We start from the raw sequence: 12,929 nt of genomic DNA on the forward strand, positions 1-12,929 counted from the left end.
TAAAGGGGAGCCCATATCAGTACCCATGACTTTTGAAATGGAATGTCCAACAAGCTCATAGTTACATGTTCAGTTTTTGGCAATATAGTGCAGGTCCCTATTAGCCCTTGTACACACGGTCGGAGATTCCGACAACCAAATCCGTCGGCGTAATTCCGACTGATTAATTCCGGAAGAGGTCCGGAAGTGATGTTGCATACTGGACTAAGTTGTTGGAAAATCCGATTGTACATAACGTGATGACGTTATTTCGTTACGATGGGACTACGTTCAGGCTAGTAGCCAATAGCTTTGGTCTAGGAATTTGATCTGAGCATGCGTGGCACTTTGTCCGTCGGAGTAGGCTACACATGATCGGAGTATGTCCAATAGGAGCATTTTGTGGGAAAATTTTACCTGCAAGTTGGAAAACTTGGTCTGTCGGATATTCCGACAGAAACAGTCCGATGCAGACCACACACAGTCGGAATATCCGACAAAACGGTCCGATAGGAAACATTTCGTCGGAATCTCCGACCGTGTGTACAAGGGCTTAGATGCAAAACCTAAATATAACAAACTCACTAATGTAGCAATCTGTAGGGTCTCGGACACTCTGGGAAAACCCATCATTTTTCTTAATTAACAAGTCTAACAAAAAAATAAAAAAATGTAGAATAGAGATAAAGATAGAGATATATCTATATCTCTCTCTCTATCCCAGCCAATAGGATTCTTCCTTTAATTTTCTAAACTTTTCTAGGAAAAAAAAAAAGGGGGGGGGAAATGGGACACGGTGGACTGCTGGACCACAATGTAGAAAAGATGGGGCATGAAATCCAAATTTTAAAGGCAGCCCTGTCAACCAGAGTATCACGGGGGGGGGGGGGGGGGCTTCTGGAATAGTTTTAAGAGTATACAAGGGATGAGAGAACAACAAGTCTAAAATGACTTTAGTAAGAGGAGTTTTGAGCTCCCGAAAAACGCACTGGCTGCCTTTTCTAACCGCTTATTATGTACAATATAGAATTACTGGACCTACATTTGTGGCACTCCCATCCCTTTTACACTTTTCTAGTAGAGGGGAAGGAAGACTCTGCTTAGCTGACATCAGTAGATATGTGCATATCGTTTAGTTCCGAATTCGTTCATTTTTGACAAATTCGTTAATTTCCCGAAATTTCCGAATTTCGGAATTAACGAAGTTTACAAACTCTAAAATTCAAAATTTCACAAAAATTAGAAAATGCTAAAATAATTAAAATCTGAAAATTCAAAAGAACGAAAATCTGAAAACCCGAAAATCTGAAATAACTAATAATTAAATTATAGGTATTGGAATTGCCTTTCAAATTTGGCTGTTCGTGAACATAACAAATTTTTCCAAAGTTACGAATTATCTGAAATAACGAATGCCGTATCTCAATGAATGGAACGATATTTTTCATTATAATAATAATAATAGTAATAATAAAGAACCCCCTCTCCTTCGCCCTCCTGACTTCCCTTCTCTCCTCCTCCTTTCCTATTTCTGGGCATGCAAGCATGAAAGTGGATGCATAGCGTTTAGAAGCATTGTTTCAGCCCCAAATGTTAAGCGTCTCCCATCGAGGATTGTAACGGGAGGCTGAGCTGTTGTAAATTGTGGAGAACTTACTAAAAGAGGTGAATGACTAGTATGACTCTAGGGGAACATGAATGTCAAAACCGACTCGGTTGACAGAATAATCTCCGTAATGCTAATATACTCTCTCCATGTACAATGTTTTACAACTTCAATAAACATTCCTTCTGTTAAAAATAAGAATAAAACCTTTTTATTATTATTAATTTGTTCCATTCTATTCATTTAGATGCAGTATTCATTTCAGATAATTTGTTACTTCAGATAAATTTGTATTTTTTACGTTCACAAACAGCCAAATTTGAAAGGAAAATTCCAATACCTATAATTGAAGAGTTATTTTGAATTTTACCAATTTTCTTTTTTTCAGATTTCCGAATTTCCAAAAAAAAAAAAAAAAAATGAATGAAACGAAAATTAACATTTTTTGTTAGTGCACATGTCTAGACACCAGCACAACAAACAACTGCATCTGTGATAAACGCCATTTACCACTTCCGTTGTAATTCCGACTGGAATTCTGATTGGCCAGTTTTTTATATTCCATTAACTCTGCATGGTCCTTCTCATAGGTCCTCTTCAAATTCTCTACATACTGCATCATCACCTCTGTGGCTTTTGACATACGTTTTTCCTGGACACAGGAGGAAGATATTAGAAGGCTGAGAGTTACAGCGCCATCAGATGTTCAGCTTTTTAGTACCTTTACCTGTCGCACAGCGCCAACCATCTCTGCCCGGCTAGACAGTCTAGTGGTGAGGCGGTGAAGGACAGCAATGTCTTCTAGCAGCTTCTGAAAGGCTTCACGGTGTTCACTGTTCTGCCAGATCGACACTGAAGACTAAACAAGGGAACAGGCGTATTATGTGCTAATGACAAAACTAAAAAAACTTTTCAAACGATACAGATTTAAACTTTAAATATACAACCTAATCCACATTTGCAATCCCTTTTAAATAAAAACAAAACACTGTACATACGGAAATATTATTTCCAGTGCCTTGAAAAAGTATTTATACCCCTTGAAAATTTTCCAAATTTTCTCACATTCCAACCAAAAAAAACGTAAATTTTATGCGATAGACCAAAACAAAGTATCAGAATTTGTGCTTCAGATACAGTTTTTCGGTTTCTTTATGGTACCTTCAAGGACCGTCAACCCATCATTCTTGTTATTTGCAGTAAATTATATATATATATATATTATATTTTATTTTTATTTTTTTTTTTTAATTGGACTGGATTTTGTGATAAAGGGCTGCTGTACCATTAAACCCCATTTGTGTGGAAAAGGGTGACTTAGGGTCCTTTCACACGGGGCGGATCAGTGCTGATCCACCCCGTGGATATCCACTTGCTCAGCGGGGATCGCCGGAGGATGACAGGTCCATCTCTGCACACTGCGCAGGGACGGACCTGTCACAGCACCGCTCTCCCCTATGGGTGATGACAGACCGCAGTGTCCGTCGTCACCCGATCCGATGACGGATGGAAAAAAAAAAAAAATCGCTTTTTCCTCCGTCACACTTTTTTCGGATCGGAGCGGGTCGGATGTCAGCGGACTTATCACCGCTGACATCCGGCGCTCCATAGACCTCTATGGAGCATCCGTTCAGGTCCGCCTGAAAAACTGACAGGCGGACCTGAACGGATCGTCCGCGTGAAAGGGGTTTTAGTGGTAGTAGTGGCAGGCTCCCTCTAAAAACCCTGTCATGTTATCAGAGACCAAAAGATTGGAATAGATGGTGAAATCTTAGCCCCGATTGCTATAGCTTGGATGTCTAGATCTACAGCGCCTTTGAAAAGTATTCCTACCGCTTGAAGTTTTCCAAAAAACTAATTTTTTTTCTTGGGATTTTATGTGATAGACCAACAAAGTGGCACATAATTGTGAAGTGGAAGGAAAATGATAAGCGTTTTTCAAATTTGTGTGGCGTGCATTTGTATCCAGCCCCCTTTACTCAAACCCCTAACTGAAATCTAATGGAACCAATTGCCTTCAGAATTCCCGTGATTCGCAAATAGAGTTCGCCTGTGTGTAATTTAATCTTAGTATAAATACAGCTGGGTCTGTGAAGCCCTCAGAGGTTTGTTAGAGAACCTTAGTGAACAAACCGCATCATGAAGACCAAGGAACACACCAGACAGGTCAGAGTTAAAGTTGCGGAGAAGTATAAAGCAGGGTTAGGTTATAAAAAAAATATCCCAAGCTTTGAACATCTCACAGAGCTCTGGTCAATCCATCTGAAAATGGAAAGAGTATGGCACAACTGCAAACCTACCAAGACATGGCCGTCCACCTAAACTGACCGGCCGGGCAAGGAGAGCATTCATCAGAGAAGAGCCAAGAGGTCCATGGTAACTCTGGAGGAGCTGCAGAGATCCACAGCTCAGGGGGGAGAATCTGTCCACAGGACAACTATTAGTCGTGCTCTCCACAGATCTGACCTTTATGGAAGAGTGACAAGAAGACAGACATTGGTGAAAGAAAGTCATAAGAAGTCCCGTATCCAGTTTGCGAGAAGCCATGTGGGGGACACAGCAAACATGTGGAAGAAGGTGATCTGGTCAGATGAGACAAAAATTAAACTTTTTGGCCTAAAAGCAAAACGCTCTGTGTGACGGAAAACGACTGCACATCACCCTGAACACACCATCTTTTCTTCAGTAGGGAAAGGGTCAGAGTTGATGGGAAGATGGATGGAGTAAAATACAGGGCAATCTTAGAAGAAAATGTTAGAGTCTGCAAAAGACTTGAGACCGGGGCGGAGGTTCACCTTCCATCAGGACAACAACCCTAAAACATCCAGCCAGAGCTACAATGGAATGGTTTAGAGCAAAGCATATTTATGTGTTAGAATGGCCTACTCAAAGTGCAGACCTAAATCCAATTGAGAATCTGTGGCAAGACTTGAAAAATGCTTTTCACAGATGTTCTCAATCCAATTTGACAGAAATTGAGCTATTTTTCAGAGAAGAATGGGCAGAACGTCACTTTCTAGATGTGCAAAGGTGCTAGAGGCATCCCCAAAAAGACTTGCAGCTGTAAGTGCAGAGAAATGTGATTCTACAAAATATTGACTCAGTAGCTGAATACAAATGTACCCCCCCCCCCCCCCCCCACACACTTCACATATTTGTAAAAAAAAAAAACATCATTTTCCTTCCATTTCACAATTATGTGCCACTTTGTGTTGGTCTATCACATAAAATCGCCAATAAAAGACATTTACGTTTTTGGTTGTAACATGACAAAATTTCAAAAGGGTATGAATACTTTTTCAAGGTACTGTAGATCTAGACATCCAAGGCAATCTGGGCCAAGATTTCACCATCTAGTCCAATCTTTTGTTCTCTGAAAACACAAGGTTTTTAGAGGGAGCCTGCCACTACTACCACTAAGTCACCCTTTTCCACTTGTATTCACCAAAAACAAACCTAAGCCACACACAAATGGTGTTTAATGGTACAGCAGCCCTTTATTACAAAAACAAAAAAACCTACACAATATTTACCGCAAACAAGAATGATGAGTTGATGGTCCTTGAAGGTACCGTAAAGAAAAAGCCAGAGCCCTGTATCGTGCAGCCCAGATTCTGTTACTTGGTTGGCCTTCAGCTACACTCTGCCACTTCAGGGGTAATCACATAAACATACCACAGAATACTCATCCGTACATCAATCATGGGTCTCAACAACTTGATCACACTAAATCAGGATGCCATACATTAGATGAATAAACTTATGTACAAACTCATACCTCCTTCAAGACCTTGTATATGCATAATTGAGTGTCGCTCCAAGTGCCGATAGTGTGGCTCTGACTAAGCCCTGGGGGCGAGGCGAAATGCGTTCTCTCTGAATTGAGAGGACCTTTTATTCCTTTTTTTTTTCTAAAAACTGAGAACATTTTGTTTCCAAAGTGAACAGTACTTTAGTAAATTTACATTGGAATTGCTAAACTAGAATATGATGATCGTCTCCATAAATGCACACAAATCAAATGAAAGATTTTTAAAACGTGGATTTTTGCTCTTTTGATCCAACTGCATACATCCTAACCATGTGCCCATCACCTAAAGTCTATGGATACCTTTAGAAAACTCAGTTACTTTGACTAAGGGTCCTTGATCAGTGAAGATCCGCCCCCGTGGATATCCGCTTGCTCAGCGGGGATCGCTGGAGCGATCTCCGCTGAGTAGGAAGATGACAGGTCCGTCTCTGCACACTGCGCAGGGACGGACCTGTCACAGCGCCGCTCTCCCCTATGGGAGATCGGGTGACGATGACGGATGGAAAAATAGCTTTTTCCTCCGTCACACTTTTTCGGATCGGAGCGGGTCGGATGTCAGCGGACATGTCGCCGCTGACTTCCGACGCTCCATAGAGCTCTATGGAGCATCCGTTCAGGTCCGCCTGAAAAACTGAACGGATTGGTAGTGTGAAAGGGGCCTTACAGTCAGGGGAGGGCTGGGCTGGGGGGCAGGGATGCAATTGCCCCCTGGGCTGCTCTGATATGCTGTGGCAAAGGCTGCTGTGCCATCAGCTCAAGAGCACACATGCACAGATCTTGAGCTGGCCGAGTCCAGTACTGTGATCCAGCGATGTCTTCATTTCAGGGCTGACAGTCTGTGTTACACAGCACAGCCCCGCCCAGCCCCTCCCTCCTCCACACCATTGGCTGGCAGAGGCAGGACCTGCTTCTTTCCCCGCCCACACTCCGGGGCAGCCCGTGTGCTGTCTGTGAGGAGGATGTGTGGGCGGGAAAGTTCAATCTGAGCAGTCGGCTGGAATCCAGTGAGGCTCCTGGGAGGCTGAGACCATCCAAGTAAGTGAACTCCTCCTCCCTCCCCCACTCTGCAGCCAAAGAGTTTTTTTTTTTTCTAGCAGCCTGAGCAATACCTTCTAGATGGTATGATGTGGGCTCACACTGGAATGCGGTTTGGCTGCAGTGCTGGTGTCCTGGCAGTCTTCCTGCATGTTGTCCCTGGTCCCATAGAGGTTGCACATTTTTACTGCATGTTCTGAAAGTGCACAAAACGTCCTGCATGCTGCATCTTTGTGCAATTCCAGAAAATGCAGCAAAAATGTGCAACCTAAAAGAAGTCTGGGGGACTGTGAAAGCCGCCAGTACACTCGCACTGCAGCACACTAAGGCCGGGTTCACACCACTGCGATGCGGGAACGCCGCAAATCCGCGGCGTTTTCCCGCATCGCATTACTCCCGCCGGCAGTTCACACTGCCCTATGCGGACGGCTGGGAGTGTCAATGATATGTTAATGACACCCCCAGATCCGTCCGCATATCGCAGTGCGATCTGCACACTCGCACAGGAATTGGATCGCATGGTGTGAACACCCATGCGATCCGATTCTGTTGCGGACCAAAAAAAGGGTCCCGTGCGAGTTTGCTGCGGGAGCGATGCGAATTCAGCCATACTATCTGTATACTATCTGTATGGCTGAACTCGCATCGCTACGGAGATCGGATGTGATTTGCGGTGCGAATCACATCCGGATCTCCCCCCGCAGCAGTGTGAACCCAGCCTAAAGGCTTGTATTCACTTGCAGCAGCCACTCCTCTAAAAAGTGATCCATGCTCAGGTCACTTTCCAGAGGCATTTGACAGACAGTGAGGAGTTGATATTACATTTCATCCCTGCCTGTTTTAACCCTCTAAATGCCAATCCCTGCAGGTAATTATACGGTTCACTTTGAACTCCACCTCATTTCCATTACTCTCTGTAGGTATTAGATGTGCTCTCACCTTATTGTTCGCACATCTAACATCCAAGGGTACTTTCACACTGGGGCGGTGTGGGCGGTAGTGGTAAAGCATTGCTCGTTTTAGCAGCGCTAGCGGGGCACTTTTAAAACCCACTAGCAGCTCAAGAAAGAGTTAAAACCGCCTGTGTTGCTCATTTCAGTGGGCAGGGCACCTCTCCCAAACTGCCCCAATAATGCTGCTTGCAGGACTTTTCAGAATGTCCTACAAGCGCACCGCCCCATTGTGAGGGCACTCGGGGCTTTCACACTGGCGTGGCATGAGAGGCAGTTTACAGGCGCTATTTTTAGCACTAAAACGCCTGTAAAGCGCCTTCAGTGTGAAAAGACCCTAAAAAGAGTTCTGGAAATAAGGTGGAGTTCAAAGTGAATTTCTACACCTAAGTGGAGTGCTCCTTTCAGAATATTTGAGGATATTATTAAACAGAGACTGGTGGACTTAGGCCACCATAGACAGATCGAAATTCTGCCGGTTCAGCAGAAGTTTCAATCAATCTATGTGCAGACTGGCTGCACAGAATTCGATCAACTGGCAATACAACCAGCTTGTCTTTATTTCTTTTTTTTGTGATCACTGCTGGCTGCTAAGCTGCCAGCAGCGATCACTGTATTCTGATGGCTTGAAAACTTTCACCTCAGAGCACACACCCACACACGGCTCTTATGGATGCTTAGTAAATCAAGTGCCAGGCTTCACTAGCATTACAGCTGTGTGACTGCGACCAAGTCTGGGCACAAGCTAGCACAGGCTCCTCCTGGAAACATGGGAAGGGTCGCCAGTAAGAGGAGAGCTGGGAAATGACATTACTTGCCTCATATTCCTGCCACTCCTGAACCTGCTCCACTGCAGCACCAGGCCCACAATGCCCTTAATCTGGCTGGTGCCCCAGGGTGTGCACCTGCATGTGCTTTTCTCACTACCCACAATTGACTACACGCAACTGCACCCTGGTGAATATGGTGGTCATGCCAGGGAGAAAGCAGGACTTGCATGTTTAGCCTGCTGAACTCGCTGTGACTCTCGGCTACTCTGCTGGCTTGGCTTGCCCAGTGGTGTGGTGCTCACTCACCAGAGAAGCTCCAGACTCCACAGGTAGTGCTTAGTGTGGCGGCAGTGACAGAACAGTCTTTAGTCTTCACCTTCCTGCAGTCTTATTGGTCTTTGTACTGGGTGTGGGGAAGGGGCAAGCTCTTTTTCTCAGTCTCTCTGGGGCAATCATGCAGTCTCTCTCTGGGAGACTGCTCCAAAATTATTGCCCCCACAGGGAGTGACTGCTCCACGCTGCCTGCACAGAGAGTGACCGCTTCACACTGCCTGCACAGAGAGAGTGAATGCTTCACACTGCCTGCACAGAGAGAGTGAATGCTTCACACTGCCTGCACAGAGAGAGTGAATGCTTCACACTGCCTGCACAGAGAGAGTGAATGCTTCACACTGCCTGCACAGAGAGAGGGACCGCTTCACACTGCCTGCACAGAGAGAGGGACCGCTTCACACTGCCTGCACAGAGAGAGTGAATGCTTCACACTGCCTGCACAGAGAGAGGGACCGCTTCACACTGCCTGCACAGAGAGAGGGACCGCTTCACAATGCCTGCACAGAGAGAGGGACCGCTTCACACTGCCCGCACAGAAAGTGACCGCTTCACACTGCCTGCACAGAGAGTGACCGCTTCACACTGCCTGCACAGAGAGTGACCGCTTCACACTGCCTGCACAGAGAGTGACCGCTTCACACTGCCTGCACAGAGAGTGACCGCTTCACACTGCCCGCACAGAAAGTGACCGCTTCACACTGCCTGCACAGAGAGTGACCGCTTCACACTGCCTGCACAGAGAGTGACCGCTTCACACTGCCCACACAGAGAGTGACCGCTTCACACTGCCCGCACAGAGAGTGACCGCTTCACACTGCCTGCACAGAAAGTGACCGCTTCACACTGCCTGCACAGAAAGTGACCGCTTCACACTGCCTGCACAGAAAGTGACCGCTTCACACTGCCTGCACAGAGAGTGACCGCTTCACACTGCCTGCACAGAGAGTGACCGCTTCACACTGCCTGCACAGAGAGTGACCACTTCACACTGCCTGCACAGAGAGTGACCGCTTCACACTGCCTGCACAGAAAGTGACCGCTTCACACTGCCTGCACAGAGAGTGACCGCTTCACACTGCCCGCACAGAGAGTGACCGCTTCACACTGCCTGCACAGAGAGTGACCGCTTCACACTGCCTGCACAGAGAGAGTGACTGCTTCACACTGCCTACACAGAGAGTGACCGCTTTACACTGCCCGCATAGAGAGTGACTGCTCCACACTGCCTGCACACAGAAAGTGACTGCTTCATACTGCCTACACAGAGAGTGACCGCTTCACACTGCCCACACAGAATGAGACCGCTTTACACTGCCTGCACAGAGAGAGTGACCGCTTCACACTGCCTGCACAGAGAGAGTGACCGCTTCACACTGCCTGCACAGAAAGTGACCGCTTCACACTGCCCGCACAGAGAGTGACTGCTTCACACTGCCTGCACAGAGAGTGACCGCTTCACACTGCCTGCACAGAGAGAGTAACTGCTTCACACTGCCCACACAGAGAGTGACTGCTTCACACTGCCTGCACAGAGAGAGTGACTGATTCACACTGCCTGCACAGAGAGAGTAACTGCTTCACCCTGCCCACACAGAGAGTGACCGCTTCACACTGCCTGCACAGAGTGTGACCGCTTCACACTGCCTGCACAGAGAGTGACCGCTTCACACTGCCTGCACAGAGAGTGACCGCTTCACACTGCCTGCACAGAGAGTGACCGCTTCACACTGCCTGCACAGAGAGTGACCGCTTCACACTGCCTGCACAGAGAGTGACCGCTTCACACTGCCTGCACAGAGAGAGTGACCGCTTCACACTGCCTGCACAGAGAGAGTGACCGCTTCACACTGCCTGCATAGAAAGAGTGACCGCTTCACACTGCCTGTACAGAGTGACCACTTCACACTGCCTGCACAGAGTGACCACTTCACACTGCCTGCACAGAGCGAGTGACCGCTTCACACTGCCTGCACAGAGCGAGTGACCGCTTCACACTGCCTGCACAGAGCGAGTGACCGCTTCACACTGCCTGCACAGAGCGAGTGACCGCTTCACACTGCCTGCACAGAGCGAGTGACCGCTTCACACTGCCTGCACAGAGAGAGTGACCGCTTCACACTGCCTGCACAGAGAGGGACAGCTTCACACTGCCTGCACAGAGAGGGACAGCTTCACACTGCCTGCACAGAGAGTGACCGGCAGTGTCAAGCAGTCTCTCTCTCTCTCTCTCTGGGGCAATGTGGAGCAGTCTCCCTCCCTCTCTGTACGGGAAATGTGGTGTAGATGGGTGGTGAGCTGATTCTGGGGTTCAATGGGCCACTTGACTGGACTTGCCCCCCAGGCCTAAGGCTGCCAGCCCTCCCCTGCTTACAGTTAAAAATCCAGCATCTGTGCAGATTAAAACATTGGGGTGGATTTAATACAGGCAAATAGACTCTGCACTTAGCAAAGTGTAGATGCTCCAGACCTTAGTAAACAATATAAAGCATCACTTTGCAAAGAATGCTTAATCTCATGCAAGCATTTTTGCTTGCACATGATTGGATGGAAATCTACAGAGCTTTACCTCATTTGTCAAGCTCTATTCTAGAGCAAGGGTCTCCAAACTTTCTAAACAAAGCCAGTTCATTGTCCTTCAGACTTTAGGGGGGGGGGGAATTGTGGAGGGCGGGAGTGGAGTTATTCCCAGTATCGGTGGGAGTAAACATCGTCACATTTGGCATCATAGGGAGGAATAGTGCCCAATTATTGCTCTCAGTGGGAGAAATGGTGATCCATTGTTGGTGTCAGTTGATAGATTAGTGTCTCGGATCAGTGGGAGGAATAGTGCCCCCAAGGGCTGGATAAAGGCAAGCAAAGGTCTGCATCCGGGCCCTGGGCCACAGTTTGATCACTGCTCTAGTGCAACTGCACAGTCTATTTGCCTTTAGTAAATAAACCCCATTATGTAGGTGAGTGCCCTATATAAATTAAACTGGCATGTGGGCAGGGCACTGACACCGGAGATCCCAATTCTCGGCTACTGTCGGGTGATAAAGCTCAAAACTAAAAAGGTAGAGCAGATATTTGTCCATCCAGCAGTGCTTCCAGAAATGAGAATACAGGTACGAGGGAAGAAATTGAAAGATTTCACTTTGCCAAAATTTTGGCGAACTTCACTAGTTTAGTAACATTCATTGAAAGTAATGGTTAAATGTGTTTTTTAAGGGTGTAACCTTTTTTAAATGTGTTTGCGGGCGATTCCTTTAATAAAAAAATAAAAAAAATAATATGCAATTCTTTTTCTGGCCTCATCCATCTTCTTACCATGACGGCTGTTCTGAAGGCCTCAATCTCCTTCTCGTTGTTGTCCTCGGTCAGGTTGCGTTCCCTTTCAGCTTGATTCAGCCGGGACTCCAGAGTGTAACTGTCATTCCGAAAGGCCAGAGAGAGCTGGACAAACACGTTCTGTAGAACGACAGATACAGGGAATTAAATTGCAAAATATTTTTGGTGGAACTTCTGGCACATTTGGGACAGGGTGGACACAAATATGGAAACTTCCCTGGCGTGGTCAAGGAGGAAGTGACTAAAAAGGATCACTCCTTTAACAAGTTTTCTCCACATATCAATATCATTTAGTTTTTTGTTTTTAAATCAAGTAAAAGTTTAATTGTACAAAAAAAAAAAAAATACAGTCAAGGGCAAAAACCTTTGCAGCAGTATAACCATGTACAGTAGTCATTCCAATCATTAGTATTGTCCTTATACAGCTTCTAGGTGCAAGCAGTTCTACAAACTCTGTGTACAAATATATTATTGATTTCAATGGTGCTGCATAAATTTACCACAACATTTACCATTGCACTTAGATTGTGCCTTTGTAATATGGGAACTATTGAAAAAACTTGTAACTTGTAATTAAACTTGTAACCTTAAGTACATCATCTGTTTTAAGGCACATAGGGCACGAATAAAACATTGCCCTCCATAGATATTGTTAGTAACATTAGTATTCACCATGGTTCCCTCATGAGTAATTATCGTAAAAATTAGACATTATTACCTACAGTCGGACTCTGTCCTCTAATCTGCCAAATTACATTTGTAACAGTCTGTCTTTGACCAACTGGGTTGGACCTAGTCCTGGTGTATCTAGCCAGGGTTACCACATTGAACAACATTTAAGGACATTTCTGTGTTGGTGATATTCTCTCATATTAGCATTTTATTCACCAGTTCGACCCATTTCTTGCCCGTCGGCACCCTCTGAGTTATCCAGAGCCCCGCTATGGCCTTGTGTGCCATATACAATAGCCGCAGGAATTGCCGTGTGGCCATTCGGCGAGAGCATCTCCAAAGCCCAGAGCAGACAGACAACTGGATTTTAAGGAACTGGATGTTTGAAATACTTGAGAAATAGTAGAAGGCACATAATGCCAGCATCGGAAAAGTTTTGGACATTT

At 45.9% G+C, this 12,929-nt stretch overlaps 1 protein-coding gene across 3 annotated transcripts in view; it reads right to left on the reverse strand.

Annotated features, from left to right (window-relative positions):
* IRAG1 (inositol 1,4,5-triphosphate receptor associated 1) overlaps nt 1–12,929 on the reverse strand; it is a 213,544-nt gene that overhangs the window by 26,609 nt on the left and 174,006 nt on the right. For all 3 annotated transcript variants that reach the window (XM_077453556.1, XM_077453557.1, XM_077453555.1), the window contains exons 12-14: nt 11,791–11,931; nt 2,313–2,444; nt 2,096–2,237 (exon numbers count right to left, since the gene is read on the reverse strand). In XM_077453556.1, coding sequence (XP_077309682.1) covers nt 2,096–2,237; nt 2,313–2,444; nt 11,791–11,931 — 415 coding nt within the window. The remainder of the gene's footprint in view (nt 1–2,095; nt 2,238–2,312; nt 2,445–11,790; nt 11,932–12,929) is intronic.

Source organism: Lithobates pipiens, unplaced genomic scaffold (genome assembly GCF_037356315.1).
Source record: "Lithobates pipiens isolate NorthernLeopardFrog02 unplaced genomic scaffold, aLitPip1_a1.2 Scaffold_24, whole genome shotgun sequence".
NCBI lineage: Eukaryota > Metazoa > Chordata > Amphibia > Anura > Ranidae > Lithobates > Lithobates pipiens.